Here is a 16524-nt window from a genome sequence, read left to right as displayed (position 1 = left end):
CAGCACACAGACCCCAAAATAGGCCAAGAGGATTAGAAATGTTAACAGTGTTTACTGCTTTGAACTTATTTGGAACTTACTGGTATTGTACAGCTGTCAGCATCTCGAGATGTGAATGCCACATTGCCCAGGTGAAGAATAGCAGCAAGGATCTGAAATATTCCCATCTGACAGGAATCAACAATACCTATCATATTGGGTGGGAGTGGGGGAGAGAAAAGAAACTAATATTCCTTTTGCTGAGATTAAAATGCAAATGTCCAATTAAGCCATGTCCAGTTAAGCATCTGAAGAAGGATGATAAGGACAACAAAAAAGTACTAGGCATTGTGTGGAGAAAATGTCATTCAAACTCAATCCCTAGTGAATATCTGCTGGCATCTCATCAGTAAAAAAAAAGCTTCCTAAGGAGATTCGTATGGTGAGATATTATCTCCTTTTCCATCAGCTACTATCTTGAAATGCACATTTAGTGCCAAGATGGGAAACCTGTGGTCCTTCAGATCTCACTGGACCACAGCTCCCATCTGCCTGGGCCACTGACCATGCCATCTGGCCTGGTGGGGTCCGACAACAGATGCTGGGCCACAGGCGACCCAACACTGTTACAAGCTGTCGTGCAAACTGAAGGCATTGCAGTAACATCTCAGTTGTTAATTACTCAGAGAATTGCCTTAATTTCTTGCTATACCCATATTATACATCAGAACACCCAGACAGGGTTCAGTATAAATGAGAAGATTACTTTTCTATGTTTCCCTTGAATTTTTAAAGGGAATTTTACCATATAAAAAACCCAGCGGCATAAATCTACTACAGTGGAACCTAGGTTTTCGAACACCTCAGAAGTCGAATGTTTTGATTTTCGAACGATTTTTAGAAGTCGAATGTGCCACGCGGCTTCCGTATTGAGTTTTCCGTAAGTAAATGCTTCTGGAAATGTATGCTTTGGTTTTTGAACATTTTGGAAGTCAAATGGTCTTCTGGAATGGATTACGTTTGAAAGCTGAGGTTCCACTGTACATGTGTATTCCCCAGTTAACATGTAGAACCCAGAACACTGTCTTACATTTATTAAATGCCTAAATTAAAGACCAGGCACTGTATGATAAAAAAAGACGATAACTTTTAAAAAAGAAAATGGAACTAAAATAAGGTTCCGCTGAAGATCTTAAGAGCAAGCCAGCATGACAACAGAGAGAAGAGACATCAAAACTCAACACAAAAAGCACAAAACTTTTTTACTCATAACCAGAAATACAATAAGTAAGTCTGAATGCTAATTAAAATACGAGAGGTTTGGAAAGGAAGGTATGACTATCATGTACTAAATTACATACTTAAAATGGCCAAATTGCTCACAACACTGTGTCTGTCACCTGTCTCTCATTGGCCGGCTTGCTGTGATGTCATTTTTATGTCACAAATATTTTCACTGTTCATGGTAAACCTGTCAGGAATGTGGACACACAGAATGAAAGAATAGGAAGGGCTGCATGCACTTCTTAGGAAGGAAGCAGATGAGGTTGCTTTGGGAAATATGGGATTACAGCGCAAGAAACAGAAGACAGGTAGGCCAAGAAATAGGGAGAGGCTGAATTTTACAATTTGATTTGAACTAACTAAATCACTGGCTACAGGTCTCTAGTCTAAACACACATACTAGAATGAATTCAAGAAAGGATCATTAGAACAAGGATGGGGAACCTGTTGCTCGACTCCCATCGTCCTTGACTATTGTCCATCCTGGATGGGGTTTATTGGAGTTGTAGTCCAACAACCTCTGTAGGGCCCAAGGTTCTCCATCCCTGGGTTACCCCAATGCCTGAAAAAGATTTGTCTCCATTTCTTCTGTTTATTAATAAATATTGTTTTGCACTCCAACTCTATACCCACTTATCTGGGAGAAAGCCCCTGTGAATTCTGTGGTGCAAAAACATACAGGATTGTGCTGGTTATGCTGGAAGCTGCCCTGAACCTTTGTATGAAGAGCTGGGGTAATAAGCTTTCCAATAAATATGTTGTAAACCACTCTGTGATCTTTGAATGAAGGGTGGTGTACAAATTCAATAGATAGATAGAGCCTGCCACAAGCTGGTTCAGAGATTCACACTTCATAAACAGGTATATTAATTACCCAATAAAAAGGCAGAAATACAAAAACTTAAAATACATCCCCTTTGGCTTCTCATGCACATCCACTGAAACATCCAATAGCTTGTAAGCCACTGGTGTGGTGAAGCACAGCAGTTTGTAAGTGTTCACCTTTTTAAAATTAATGCTGTGGGTAATAATGTACTACAGTGGTGCCTCGCTTAACGAATGCCCTGCTTAACGAAATTTCCGCTTAACGAAAGGATTTTTCGAGTGGAGATTGCCTCACTAGACGAATTCGTTTTATGAAAAATTCGTCTAGCGAATCGCGGTTTCCCATAGGAATGCATTGAAATTCAATTAATGTGTTCCTATGGGCAAAAAAAAAAAATTGGAAAAAATTCAATGCATTCCTATGGGATTCGCTAGATGAATTTTTTGTTATAAGAAAAGACCCGTGGAACGAATTAAATTCGTCTAGCGAGGCACCACTTTACTAGGCATAGTAGCCACCGTTTCAAAGTCCTGAAGAAATTCATGTGCTTCCACGACTTACCCAACAAAGTGCAAGCCCGCCTGGTGTTCATCATTTCCTTAGCATCATCAATTCCATCAATGACTGGACTGCCTCCTTGCTTGGTATAGTGAAAATGGCTTGCATTCCCTAATATAAACAAGCAAGCAAAAGTTTATTTACATACAAAGAAGAAATGCATTCCACAAAGATGTTTTAACTCTTAAAAGACTTTAAAAAACCAGCAAGTTGAATAATCAAGTAAAACTGATAAGCCAAACTTTTGTTTACCTATTACAGAGATTTATACCCCACTTTTGTAGGCTGAAGACAAGATACAAGAGGTGCCTGCTATTGAAGACATCTTTGTTCCAACAAGAATTTCCAGCTGGATAAATAGGTATTTACCAAGAATGTCCATTTGCTAGGGTTTTGGTCTTACTTTAAATGTGCTTGTTGTTTTGTGCTTTTAACTGTTTTTAATTATTTTATATGTAAATCACCTTGAGATTTACCTTAAGATGGTTTAGAAGGCAATTAATAAATCAATGGTAATAACAATAGTAACAACAACAGCAACAACAAAAGTTTTAAAAGGAAATTTAAAGCAAGGACTCCCATGTTTCAAATGAAGATTTTCTGTTACAGAATAGGGGTTTATTTGTTTTTACCTCAGTGTGTTTTAATATAGCCATAATAAGCAATATAATACTAACTACAGCACTATGTAGGACCCTCGTACCTATGGGACCGCCTCTCCTGGTATGCCCCACGGGGGACCTTACAGTCCGCAAATAATAACATCTTGGCAGTCCCGAGCCTCAAGGAGATTAGACTGGCCTCAACCAGGGCCTAGGCCTTTTCGGCCATGGCCATAGCCTGGTGGAACGCTCTGTCACAAGAGACCGGGGCCCTGCGGGATTTGACATATTTCCGCAGCTCCTGCAAGATGGAGCTGTTCCGCCAGGCCTTTGGTTGGGGTTCAGTCTGACTCCCCCCTCCCCTTTCGTAAGAACTTGCATGAAAGTGGCCTCCTAATTTTTCTCACAGGCTCATATAAGTTCAGCACAAACAGTTGGGCCTGGTGAGCATTTAAGGTTCCCAACCCTAATCTGCGGGTTGCCATTCGATTGGATTTTATTCTGATCCTGATCTGATTTTAGGATGTATTTTAACTGATTGCCTGACTTTATGTTAATGTGTTATACATTTGATGTTAGCCGCTCTGAGCCCGGTTTTGGCTGGGGAGGGCAGGGTATAAATAAACATCATCATCATCATCATTATTATTTTCTCAAATATATCAGCAGCATGTAACACACCCAGAAGGAAATTTTAATCACCTTTATAGATTTGCAATGTAGTGTGCTCTATTTTCAAAAGGCATATTTATAGAAACTTAAGCAATTATTTAAAACCTATTACTCAAAACATAGCAATGCTACTTTGGAACGTGCCATGTGAATATAAAAATGGAGCAGATGTGCATTCATACCTAACCGCAAAGTTTTAAATTCAGGTAACGTTGCAGAAGCACAGAGCTGGTAGAAGATATGATAATTTCTCTCTTCTTCTGCCTTTAATAAAACGAAATAAAAGGTATCTATAAAGAGATACAATATACACACACACACATATGGATAATTCTATTTTCTACTTTAATGAAGAACTGAATGGACACTGGAGAAACAGGGATTATGTTAAACTCTCAGGGGACAAACATATATTAATTCAGCAAAATACTTCACTCATGTCATTTGCTCTGCAAGCTTTCTAAAGGAAAAAGGTCACCAGCTGTCAATTAACACAATGAATGGAAATTAATAGCCCTCCAGATGTTGTTGGACTACAACTTCCATCATCCCTGATTACTGACAATGGTGGCTGGGGCTGATGGGATCTGGAATCCAACAATGTCTGGAGGGTCACAGACTCCTTTTCTCTGGATTAACAGGTACAAACTGCAGGATTTATCAGCCTCCCATTGTATCCCATATGGAGGAACTGGAGATGATGGAGAAGGGGAAGGAGGGGATGTTACCCTCAGTATTTCTGTACAGAACCCTCCTCCTCCTTCCCCTAGTCCAGGGATGGAGGACCTGCGGCCCTCCATATTTTGTTGCACTTCAACCTTCATCAGCCCCAAGATGGGAATTGGGAGTCCACCAACATCTAGCCTCACAGGTTATCCACCCCTTTCTTAGTCTGTCAGGATGCACACACTGCCTGAACACTCCCTCTACCCCTTGTAGTATAGCTGAAGTGGGAAAAAAATCCTTCCAGCAACATCTTACAGACCAACTATGTTTGTCACTGGTATGAGCTTTCAAAACAAAATTTAAAAATTCCTTCCAGCAGCACCTTAGAGACCAACTAAGTTTGTCATTGGTATGAGCATGCACATGAAAGCTCATACCAATGACAAACTTAGTTGGTCTCTAAGGTGCTGCTGGAAGGAATTTTTTTTATTTTGTTTCGACTACGTCAGATCAACATGGCTACCTACTTGTAACTCGAAAAAAGTGTTCTTATTTCTGCTCATTTCCCCTGGCTGCATGAACTGAAGCACAGTTCCTGGTCTGGCAAAATAGTTCAGCTTTCAAGGAGTAATGTCCTTGTTATCTCTCTCTCTTTCTCAATAACATCACATTTCTAAGAAATTCATTGTTTCTCCCAAATATGCTAGATGGATGTGCAGCAATTCTGCATTAAGTAGCTGGACATGAGACATTATTGTTCAATATTTCCAAAGCAACCATTCCTTGCCCTCCTTAGATGCTAGGTTATGTAAGTATGCCATCATGTCTCGACTCACAATGGAACTCCTACATGGACAAGCAAAAACAAGTTTGCATTCATTTTACCTGAAATATCACTCGTGATTTTTCTAAGAGGTAAGTTCTCATGTTGGCACCAAGGATTCGAAACCTTTTATCAAAACCTATTTCAATGTACTTTCCGAAGCGGCTACTGTTGTCATTCCGTGTGGTTTTGGCATTCCCAATAGACTGTGAGAGGGAAAACAGAAAGGGATTAACAATTTGAGGCTGCAACCTTGCACACAACTTACCTGGGGGGTAAGTCTCACTGAACTCAATGAGGCTTACTTTTGAGTGGACATGCAATGGATTGCACAGAGTTTTCCTTATTTTGCACAGGATTTTTTAAATTTAAGATTTTGTAGAATTTTGGTGGGGGGGTTGTTTATTTATATCTATGGAGGGTTGTTTATTTATTTATATCAATACAACAAACAGCAATAACAACAAAAAACCAAACAATAATAAAACCAGTATGATGGGGGAAAGGAAAGGAAAAGGGGCGAGGAGGCAGTCAATATTCAGCTTTCCCGGTTAAGAACCTACCTGCAGCATTAGAGGAGGTGGCTGAATTACATTACAAGAAATTACCTGAACCACAAATGAAGCCTTATTGACTATTAAATATGGATATTCACTCTGACTGTGATGTTTAATATATTCATTGGCTACATGACATAATTTACTAAAACTTATTTTAATTTAACGGACTAAAAATGTGTGCCGGATTCATCAAGCAGTTAAAAAGAAATACAAGTACTTATGAAAACTGTAGGTTCCATCCTTTTTTCTCAGAAACATACTTCTAAGATAAGTCTGCTTTGACACATGCATGCATTATTTAAAAAGAAATGTTTCTTAGTCTAGAACTATTGTTTTTACCTATATATACATTTAATATATGTGTGTGTGTGTGTGTGTACACACACACACACACACACACACACACACACACACACACACACACATATATACATATATATACACACACATATCTTAAATGTATATAGAGAGAGCCAGTGTGGTATAGTGGTTAAGAGTGGTAGACTTGTAATCTGGGGAGCCTCCACATGCTCCTCCACATGCAGCTGCTGGGTGACCTTGGGCTAGTCACACTTCTCTGAAGTGGGGGAGGAAGGGAAAGGAGAATGTTAGCCGCTTTGAGACTCCTTCAGGTAGTGATAAAGCGGGATATCAAATCCAAACTCTTCTTCTTCTTCTTAATCAGTACATCATTCCATTAACTGACTAAACTCATATGATTAAGAAAATTTAATCTAATTATTCCACCCTGTGGAACACCCTTCCATCAGATGTCAAGGAGATGAGTAACTATATAACCTTTAGAAGACATCTGAAGGCAGCCCTGTAAAGGAAAGCCTTTTAATGTGTAATGTTTTAATATATGTTGGAAGCCATCCAGAGTGGCTTGGGCAGCCTAGTTGAATAGGCAGGATAATAGTAATAATAATAATAATAATAATAATAATAATAATAATAATAATAATAATAATAAGTTATTCAGTTTGCAGCCCTAATTTTGTGAATAATGTCTCCTCTCCTAAAAAAAAAAGGAGGGTGGCGCTATGGTCTAAACCACAGAGCCTAGGGCTTGCTGATTGGAAGGTCGGCAGTTCGAATCCCCGCAATGGGGTGAGCTCCTGCTGTTCAGTCCCAGCTCACCTAGTAGGTCCTGCCCACCTAGCAGTTCAAAAGCACGTCAAGTGCAAGTAGATAAATAGGTATTGCTCTGGCGGGAAGGTAAACGGCGTTTCCGTGCACTGCTCTGGTTCACCAGAAGCGGCTTAGTCACGCTGGCCACATGACCCGGAAAAACTGTCTGCGGACAAACGCCGGCTCCCTCGGCTTATAGAGAGAGATGAGTGCGCAACCCCAGAGTCATCCACGACTGGACCTAACTGTCAGGAGTACCTTTACCTTTTACCTTTACCTCCTCAAAAACACATTAATAAATGCACACATGTCATTTACAGACCCAAGCAGACCTCTTTTTGTGGGAAGATAAAGTAGCAGTAAATATGAAAGCAATTCATTAAAAAAACATATAGACAGCAGTATGCAAGAAGTCCCTTTTCTTAAGATGGGTTTCCTACAAGTATTTCTGTTGCAACTACCTGCATGTTAGTGGCACTCTATGGCACAAATCCACAAACTAATACGACTTTCTAAGCCACTTGCCTTATTCCTGCACCTGTCACATCGGATTTGCAGGGGGCAGCATATCACAAGGAGCATAATATGACACAAATTGGTTAAATATAAGACTTTTGAAGTATATGGTGGGGACATCTTTGTAAGGAACATAGCTTAGTGGAAATGCATTTTCTTTGCACACAGAAGCTCCTAAGTTCAGCCTTTCGCCTCCTATCTTTGGATAGGACTGGGAGAGACCTCTGTCTGAAATCCTGGAGAGCTTCTGCAAATCAGTCTAGACAGAGCTTTCCAAACACTTCATGTTGGTGACACACTTTTTAGACATGCATCATTTTGCGACACAGTAAGTCAGTTTTACTAGCAAACCGGAGGTTAAACTAACCCCTTTCCAACCCCAGGAGGAGTGCGGGGAGCATTCACGCAACACCTACACGCTGCAGCCGACACAATAACATGCCACACACAGTTTGGAAAGCTCTGGTCTAGACAGTACTGAGACAAATAAACCAGTGATCTGGTACAGTATAAGTTTCCTATGTTCCTAATGCACTGGATTACTCATTCCGTGGTTTGGTATCTGTAGCCCTCCAGATGTTGTAGTATTACAAGTCCCATCAGCCCCATCAATGGCCAGAGATGGTGAGAGTTGAAGGCCAACAACAACAGGAAGGCCACGAGTTCCCCAATCTCTGGCCTAGTGAAAGGGGTTGCGATTCTCAGGCTCAAAGCTCTGGGTGTGCCTCTTGCAACATAATCAACATTTCACAGGGTTGTAGTAAGAGTAAAGGATATGAGAATTGGAAGTGTAAACTGCAAATCCTACATAAATTACCTTCAAAATAGTTCTCAGTGGTTTCTTGCATGTTGGAGACAAAATTTAGCAACAGCTCTACAGGTCTACAAACAGTATTTTGCAAGTTTCCTAGGACTATCCCCATAAAAATGCTGTATCACACTACAAGAATGAAAATCTATGCCCATTTGTTAGTGCATTTGGTACCGATAGGTGTTCAGTAATATTGTTTGGAAATGTCACACAACACAGCAAACCAGGCAAAATTACCTTATCTCTGAATACTTAAAAAACTGTGCCAAAGTTGCATTAAGGTGTCATCTCCGCTTTTGTTTGTTTCAAGAAATGCTTAAAACAAGGAAAAGGTGTATTTTTAAAAATTACCAGGGGAGAAAGGGAGCTTCATTCAACATCAACAATTCCCATGAAATTTGTTTATAATTATGACATGCCTCTAAATTTAATTGCATACCAGACCATATGGAATGAATTCCAGCTTAACTAGCATGATCATGATGCTTGTTGTCAATTACTTAATGCTTTTATCATTTATTGTTTTTCTATACCATCTTTCTGCCAAGACATCTATAACATGCTTTAGGACATGAATTTAATAATAATAATAATAATAATAATAATAATTTATTATTTATACCCCACCCATCTGGCTGGGTTTTAATGTTTTATGTCACTTTTGGTATTTGGTGTTTTTAAAATAGAAAAGCAATTAAGAACTACAAATAAAAGTTTACTACAGTACAGCGGAATATTCTATTAAATGGGTTCTTTTTCAGAGGCTTGTGTAACTCCAAAATATTATTATATTGCTGGAAGATGTTGTTTAGGTACCTCCCTAAAATGTCTTTGTCCAACTCCAGGGCTATTCAGAGGATATTCACCCTGCAAGATTTGTATGTATTATGAGATTAGGACCAAGGGTCATACACTAAGAAGTAAGGTTTGAGTGCCAGGGACAGGGAGATCCCATCTTAAAATAAAACAAATAAAATATGGAGTGGGAGTTGGGGAGATGCATACGCTTTAAACCCACTCCTTATTTCACAGCACATGCAAATTCTGGTAAATGATAACTATATGAGCAGAGATTCATTCTCTGAAGTTCGGATTAGAAAGAATTAGTCACTCACTGTGTTACCTGCTCCTCTCCACTTTTTAGAAGGATGCAAATGAACAAGAAAAGGGGGAGCACCCAAAGGTGATGTTCAGCTTCAAAGAAATACTATTTGGTGAAGCAAAGCACTCTAGAAACTGGGACCATATTGCCTGAAATATTTTTATCATTTCCTTTTCTCCTAGCTGAAGGTCAACAGTTCTACCAGCCATATTTCATGGCCAGGGTGGGGTTATTATCTTCCATTTGTAATAAAACTACCTTGACAACTAGAATTTCCCTGCAAACTCCTGGCTTCACTTTAGCAAAGGCAAATCAACTAGCAAATCAACCCTCCATTAGACTTAAAATAACCATGTTCCTGATCTTACCTCCATTATAGGATTGGAAGCCAATACTCTCTCTTCAACATTAGCTTCACTTGCAGACCCACTTACAGTGGCAAAATATCTCATAGCATATTTAGCAGAGACTGTTTTTCCAGCTCCAGATTCTCCACTTACAATAATTGACTGGTTCCGTTCATCTCTGAAACAGAAACAAATCAGTTGTATTAATGTTCATCCATCTTGACTCGGACGTGCATACTGTGTTTGGGACAACATGCAAAGAAGACACAATCTAAGAAAGTAGAAGCCTAAAAATCGTATGTTACTTCAAAGGAGAAGAGCTTGTTTACATACATACATACATACATACATACATACATACATACATACAAATGTATGTACAGGTGTGTTTCATATGGAACTTAGAATAGCAATATTTTGCATTCAAAAGTTCCTTATACAAAGCATGAAAACAATACAGGAATCTCAACACGCGGTCAGTCCCCCATCCAATTTGAAACCAAAGCAGATGAAAAACTGTGCTAGCAGTTTAATTGCTGCACCACTAGGAGGGGCTAGTGGGAGATTCTCCCGCATGTAGAAATAATCCACGCAACTGTTATTTCCAGTGTGACAATTAGAAATAAGCACTGGCAGGCCAGGATAAATGGGAGAAAGCAAACAGCACCTTGACCTGATGATACCCGTTCCCTGCTGCAAAGACTGCCACCACAAAAATTCTTTCTCCCCTCCACCATGGAGAGAAGGAAGCGAAGGGATGAGCTTTAGGAAGTCCCTGATCTGACTCAAGAAGCTTTAGTGTAAGCTGATTCAGGCATGTGAAAAACTCACAAAAATCATCTCCATTCACCTTGAATTTGGGCTGCACACAGGACCAACGTTCAACCCTAGTGACAATGAGGTGGGCAGCAACATGTATTCTTTTGTCATATTTCAGCAGATATATGAGGCTATGTTGAAGCAATGTGATGGAGCACAGGGAGAAGAAGTACAGCTAGCTATTTTCTTGCTAGTCCATTCACTGCAGGAGGAGGGGTGCAATCCGGCAGAAGTCAGTGGTGCCCAATGAAATAAGTGTGACAGCTGCATGTTTATGCTCCACTGACTTCCTCGGGAATTGGAGCAATTTTAAATGTAAGAAGCAGCTAGAAGAGGAAACGCCAATCAGCAATAAACAGAGTATCACCTCAACCTTCCACATCCACTTTGATATCCCCCTTGAACACAGAGACATCAGAATTAAAACTGGCATAAATATTTAAGGCAGACTGGTGTGCAATTGAAGGACAAACCTTGACCCTAAGCTTGACCCTACGCCTGTTTTCAAGGGGACCAGAAAAGCTGCCACACACCATGGTGCAACATGTCTGGTCCCACTTTTACTGTATGCGGATGGTGTGGCCTTATTATCTCTGATGAGGATAGGTCTGAAACATCTTTTACTCTCCCTGGTTTCCTATTGTGACGCTAATAAACCTTCAATAAATTGTGAGAAGATAATAATTCTGGTCTTCTCTAATTCCCGGAAATTAGAGAAATGGAAAACAATAGGACAAGAAACCCAGCAAATAAAGAAGCACAGATATCTCAGAATTTTATTCCAGAGCAACTCAGGTTGGTCAAACCATTGCACATGTGCTATAACATAGGCAAAGTGTACCTCCTCAGCAGTAACTCGCTTTTATTTTCAGAAGGGTAACCAATTTATACCAGCTGCTATTCAGATTTTTCAAGCTAAAGTGTCGTCCCACCTACTTTTTGGGATCCCAAGATGGATGCAAGCATATAATAGTGATTTAGATAAGATGCACTCAAGTTTCTTGAGACGTATCCTGGGGCTCCCAAATTCAATCAAGTATGAGACGATGTGTGCAGAACTAGGTATACACACAATGGAATATTGGGTGAGGGATAGCACTATAAAATACTGGTTGTGTTGCCATTATCGTTGCCAACCTTCAAGTCTGCTCTCTGACTTACGGACTTTTATAAATCCAGATGGTTCCAACTCTTACATAGCAAAATCAGATCTATTTGTATTGACTTGGAACCCTTGTATAATTCAATTGAGCAATATATTTATTGCAATATTCAAAGCAGGTTAAGGGACATTGAAAAACAAAACATTGAGTCGGCTGTAAATAAATTTTGCTCCCCCAAGTTCTATGGTTTGAATACAACAGGTAACAGGGTCACTTATATCTCAAAATTAATAATTCCAGTTCAACGCAGGACCTTTATGTTAGCCCGACTGAATGTTTTCCCCTCAGCTTTTGTCAAGGGCAGATATTTAAACATCCCCAGAAATGACAGACATTGCGAATGTTATTTGAATGTGCCAGACACTGTAGAACATATCATTTTCTACTGTCCATTGTACAACCGGCTACGCAGACGCATGCTATCCCATTTTGTGGGTCGTCTAACATCATGGCAGAATGAAAATATCAAATTTTATCTGTCTGACATTAACCCCGAAGTAACTGTAAGGGTTGCTGAGTTTTTGTCAATAGTATCTCTTAGTGGTGAATGGCACTATTGAGCAGGAAGAAATCCCAACGAAAATCCTCATCATTATATATTTTACATGGCTGTTTATTTGTATATATTTCAATTTTTTATATATGGATGTTTTATGATGGCCTATACTTGCAATGCCTAATAAAGGTTTGGCCAAGTAAGATGCAACATGTCCCTTGAAGAGCAAGACATCAGAAAGGAAGTTGGCATACCCATTCAGGACTTTCTGCATGCCAAAGACAAATCTAGCTTGACCCCAGTACCTGTTTCTATGGAGCCCAGGAAAGCTGAATGACACAACAATGTAATGTTGACTTGGTGCCGGAGAGATCTCAGTGAAATATGGCACGTATTTTTACAAGTTAGTTTTCCATGAGGTGTGAACAGCTCCTTCTCTCCTGCAAGTCTTCAACAAGCAGGGGAAAGAGAAAATGCACAATATATGTTGAAATGCAGGCTTAAGAGATTGGGGTTTCAGAATGAAGGTTTGGAAAGACATCCACTTCATGTTCAAGCCTGAGCTCAACTCTCGCAGAAGGTTTGAAACCAGCTCCAACTTTTCCCATATTAATGCACTGCATGCAATCTCAAGTTAAACATGCCAGGGCAGATTTGTTGAAAATAATAATAATAATGCAGAAGTAGGGGCAACTAGTTATAATAGGCTCTGGGGAAACACACAATTGCTCCATGTTTAAAAAGGGAAGAGCGAAAAGGGAAGGAGAACATACACAAGACAAGGATTATACCCAATACAAAATCTTATTAGAATACACAATGCTTACAATCAGTACATAGTTTTTAACAGGCTGGGGCACAGGGAAGTCTAGTATACCAAGATGGCTCTTCCTCTAGGTTAAATGCAATACAACTTTCCTAAAAAGTCATTTTGATAAGGATTTATATATTACAGGCATAGGCAAACTCGGCCCTCCAGATGTTTTGGTACTACAACTCCCATCATCCCTGACCACTGATCCTGTAGGGATGATGGGAGTTGTAGTCCCAAAACATCTGGAGGGCTGGGTTTGCCTATGTCTGATATATTACTAATGGAAACATTTGATAGGTACTCTGTAGTCCCTTCAAAGTACATTAGCACTCTTTACTAACATCAGTATAGGCCCCCACCTCCACACACACACACACACACACACACACACACTTTCTCTCACTAGGGCTATGCAGAATACACTATTAAATTTCCTGTATACAGCCTATTATAACACCCTCTGGAAAGTACCTGGCACAGACAGCCTCTATATAAGCAGAATCAGCTGGTGCTGTCTATTCTGTAGTCAATCTCTGTGCTAGACAGGAGTTCATTGTGCATTTTCATAGCTTGAACTTGAACTTGCCTCCCAGTCCAGGCTTAGAAGGCTTTATGCCACCAGACTCAGTGTCATTTTTATTCAGAAAATTTTATTTTATTCATGATATGAAACACGATTTTACAATCCAGGGCAATTTACCGTAAAATATATTTACCGTATATTTAGGATATAATGCCACACAGATTCTAATAATCACTTATTAGGGCAAAGACTATACAGTGGTACCTTGGTTTATGAGCTTAATCCATTAAACCAAAGCGTTCTTAAACAAAGGCGTGCTTTCCCATAGCAGTGGGGGACTCAATTTACAGATGGAACACACTCAACAGGAAGCAAAACATGTTCTGCCTCCAAGGTAAAGCTCACAAACCAAAACACCTACTTCCGGGTTTGCAGCATTCTTAATCCAAGCTGTTCTTAAACCAAGGTACCACTGTCATTGCAAGTGATTATTTTTGGAACTGATTCACAAGTAAAAGCTGCACAGAAGTCACCTCTCAGTATCTAAGGGTATAGAATACCTGTAGTCTTAGCCATAGTTAGTTTGCCAAGCTTGGTGGCATGAATCCTGAGCCCAGCAGCAATCTAGACACAGAGTCAAAGGTCATTGCTGCTGGAGATCAGGAGACTTCACCGGTGTCTTCTCCTGAGCTTGAGGGACCCAATGGACCCAATGGCTTTCACAGTACCTCCCCTTAGGTAGAGCAGCACAGGAGTGATCCTAAGGGGCAGAGGAGGGGAGCCTTCAGATCAGAGGGCTGCCCTTTTAAGAAGCTAAGTTCTCCAAAAGGAGGTGGAGCCTGTCGGAGATAGCCTTGGTGGGCAGAGATCCTATTTGCTTTCAACCTCTGTCCAGCAAAGGTAGGCCAGAAGTTACAGAACCACGGATAGCTACGAATGAGCTACTGATAGAAGGGGTGTTCGACACAATGGGAAGCATGCAGGGATAGTCCAGCTTCAAAACCTGTGGGAACTGGAGGAAAGACTAGACAAGACAACAGTTGTGCAACTAGCAACTGAATCAGGCATAGGTAACCTTGGCTCTTCAGATGTTTTGGAACTACAACTCCCATGATCCCTAGCTAACAGGGCCAGTGGTCAGGGATCATGGGAGTTGTAGTTCCAAAACATCTGGAGAGCCAAGGTTGCCTATGCCTGAACTGGATGGACAGCAATCTTATTTCATTGCAGGCAAGGAAATGGATACATGTTAAAAGCCTAAAAAAAGGTAGGTATGCAAAATCTAGTGACAGGTTTTTACAAAGGCAACTGCACTGCTCTTTAAAGTAGTCTGCATTGCTGTTCAAGCCCTTTCAAGTCACAATTGTCTTGAGACATCCAGTATTTCCAAATCCTTCCTGTCACTTTTAAAATTAGGAAGAAGAGGAAGGCTATGAACTGAAGACAAATGATGTTGTAACACTGCTGAAACCAAGCAGTTTGGAGGCTGGTCAGTGACTGAGTGTGAAACCCTAGTGTGGTGCAATGGTGATAGTGTCAGACCAGGCTCAGGGAGACCTAGGCTCAAATCTCCACTCAATTGCAAAGCTCAGGAGAGCCTACTGGATCACACCAATGGCCCACCTAGTTCAGCATCCTGTTCTCACAGTGGTCAACCAGATACCTGTGGGGAAACCCACGAGGACTCAAGCACAAGAGTGCTATCCCCTTTTGCCATTTCTAGCAACTGATATTTCAGAAGCATCACTGCCTTTGACCATGGAGGCAAAGCATAAGCATGCCTAGGACGAACCTATCCAAACCACTCCTATCAGCCCATCACCCATTCCCATCACCCCCACCCTCTGAATATACATAAGGGTCTGGTTACTTCTGTTTCAGTGTATCTGATGAAGTATGCAGGCACACGAAAGCTCATACCAAAATAAAAACTTAGTTGGTCTTTAAGGTGCTACTGAAGGAATTTTTTTATTTTGTTTAGGACGCATTGATAGTCTTATCCTCCATGAATTGTCTAATCCTCTTTTAAATATTAATATTAATCTGTAACACACCCTGGGACCTTAGGGTGAAAGGCGGGTAATAAATTGTAGTAGTAGTAGTAGTAATATGGAGGAGGAGGATAGGGAGGTCATGACTGCCTTGTTGGTGGCCATCAATGTCTCCTAAGGGAGCGAGTTCCATAGTTTATGCTTTGTTTAACTATGATGACCCTTGTGCCAGTCACCATCAACCTAAGCTATCTCAGAAAGTTAGAAAGTTACTGCAAGAATGAAACAGGGGAGAGTTTAAGCGAGTGTTCATTTTTAGCTCCTTGGAAAGAAGTGGGTTAAAAAATGTAATGAAGAAAGGCAGGATGTACTGTTTTCTAATCTGTTATTTGCACTTATCATTCCACTCCTGTCATCTTGCTTTTCTTCTGGTGCTTTTAATGAACATTCTGCAAACAAAAAAAGTCTGTATGTGCAATTTATTATCTTGCTTTGTCTTCCAGTCCACTGCCTCTAGAACATAATTCTTATACAGTGGAACCTCGGTTTATGAACACCTCGGTTTATGAATTTTCGGTTTATGAACGCCGCGGACCCATCTGGAACGGATTAATTCATTTTCCATTACTTTCAATGGGAAAGTTCGCTTCAGTTTATGAACGCTTCAGTTTATGAACAGACTTCTGGAACCAATTACACCCATGCTTCAGTTTATGAACATTTCAGTTTAAGTACTCCGCGGACCCGTCTGGAACGGATTAATCCACTTTTCATTACTTTCAATGGGAAAGTTCGCTTCAGTTTATGAACGCTTCAGTTTAAGTACTCTGCGGACTGTCTG

The 16524-nt window shown here is 40.3% G+C and overlaps 1 protein-coding gene across 4 annotated transcripts in view; it reads right to left on the bottom strand.

Moving 5' to 3' along the window:
- MYO5A (myosin VA) overlaps positions 1-16524 on the bottom strand; it is a 119703-nt gene that overhangs the window by 54642 nt on the left and 48537 nt on the right. For all 4 annotated transcript variants that reach the window (XM_060282746.2, XM_060282747.2, XM_060282748.2 and 1 more), the window contains exons 5-9: positions 9899-10055; positions 5473-5616; positions 4104-4185; positions 2651-2758; positions 81-187 (exon numbers count right to left, since the gene is read on the bottom strand). In XM_060282746.2, coding sequence (XP_060138729.1) covers positions 81-187; positions 2651-2758; positions 4104-4185; positions 5473-5616; positions 9899-10055 — 598 coding nt within the window. The remainder of the gene's footprint in view (positions 1-80; positions 188-2650; positions 2759-4103; positions 4186-5472; positions 5617-9898; positions 10056-16524) is intronic.

This window comes from Zootoca vivipara, chromosome 13 (assembly GCF_965207765.1).
Source record: "Zootoca vivipara chromosome 13, rZooViv2.hap1.1, whole genome shotgun sequence".
In the NCBI taxonomy this organism is placed as follows: Eukaryota; Metazoa; Chordata; class Lepidosauria; order Squamata; family Lacertidae; genus Zootoca; species Zootoca vivipara.
Note: the sequence above shows the minus strand (reverse complement) of the source record. Positions and strands in the feature narration are given on the sequence as shown.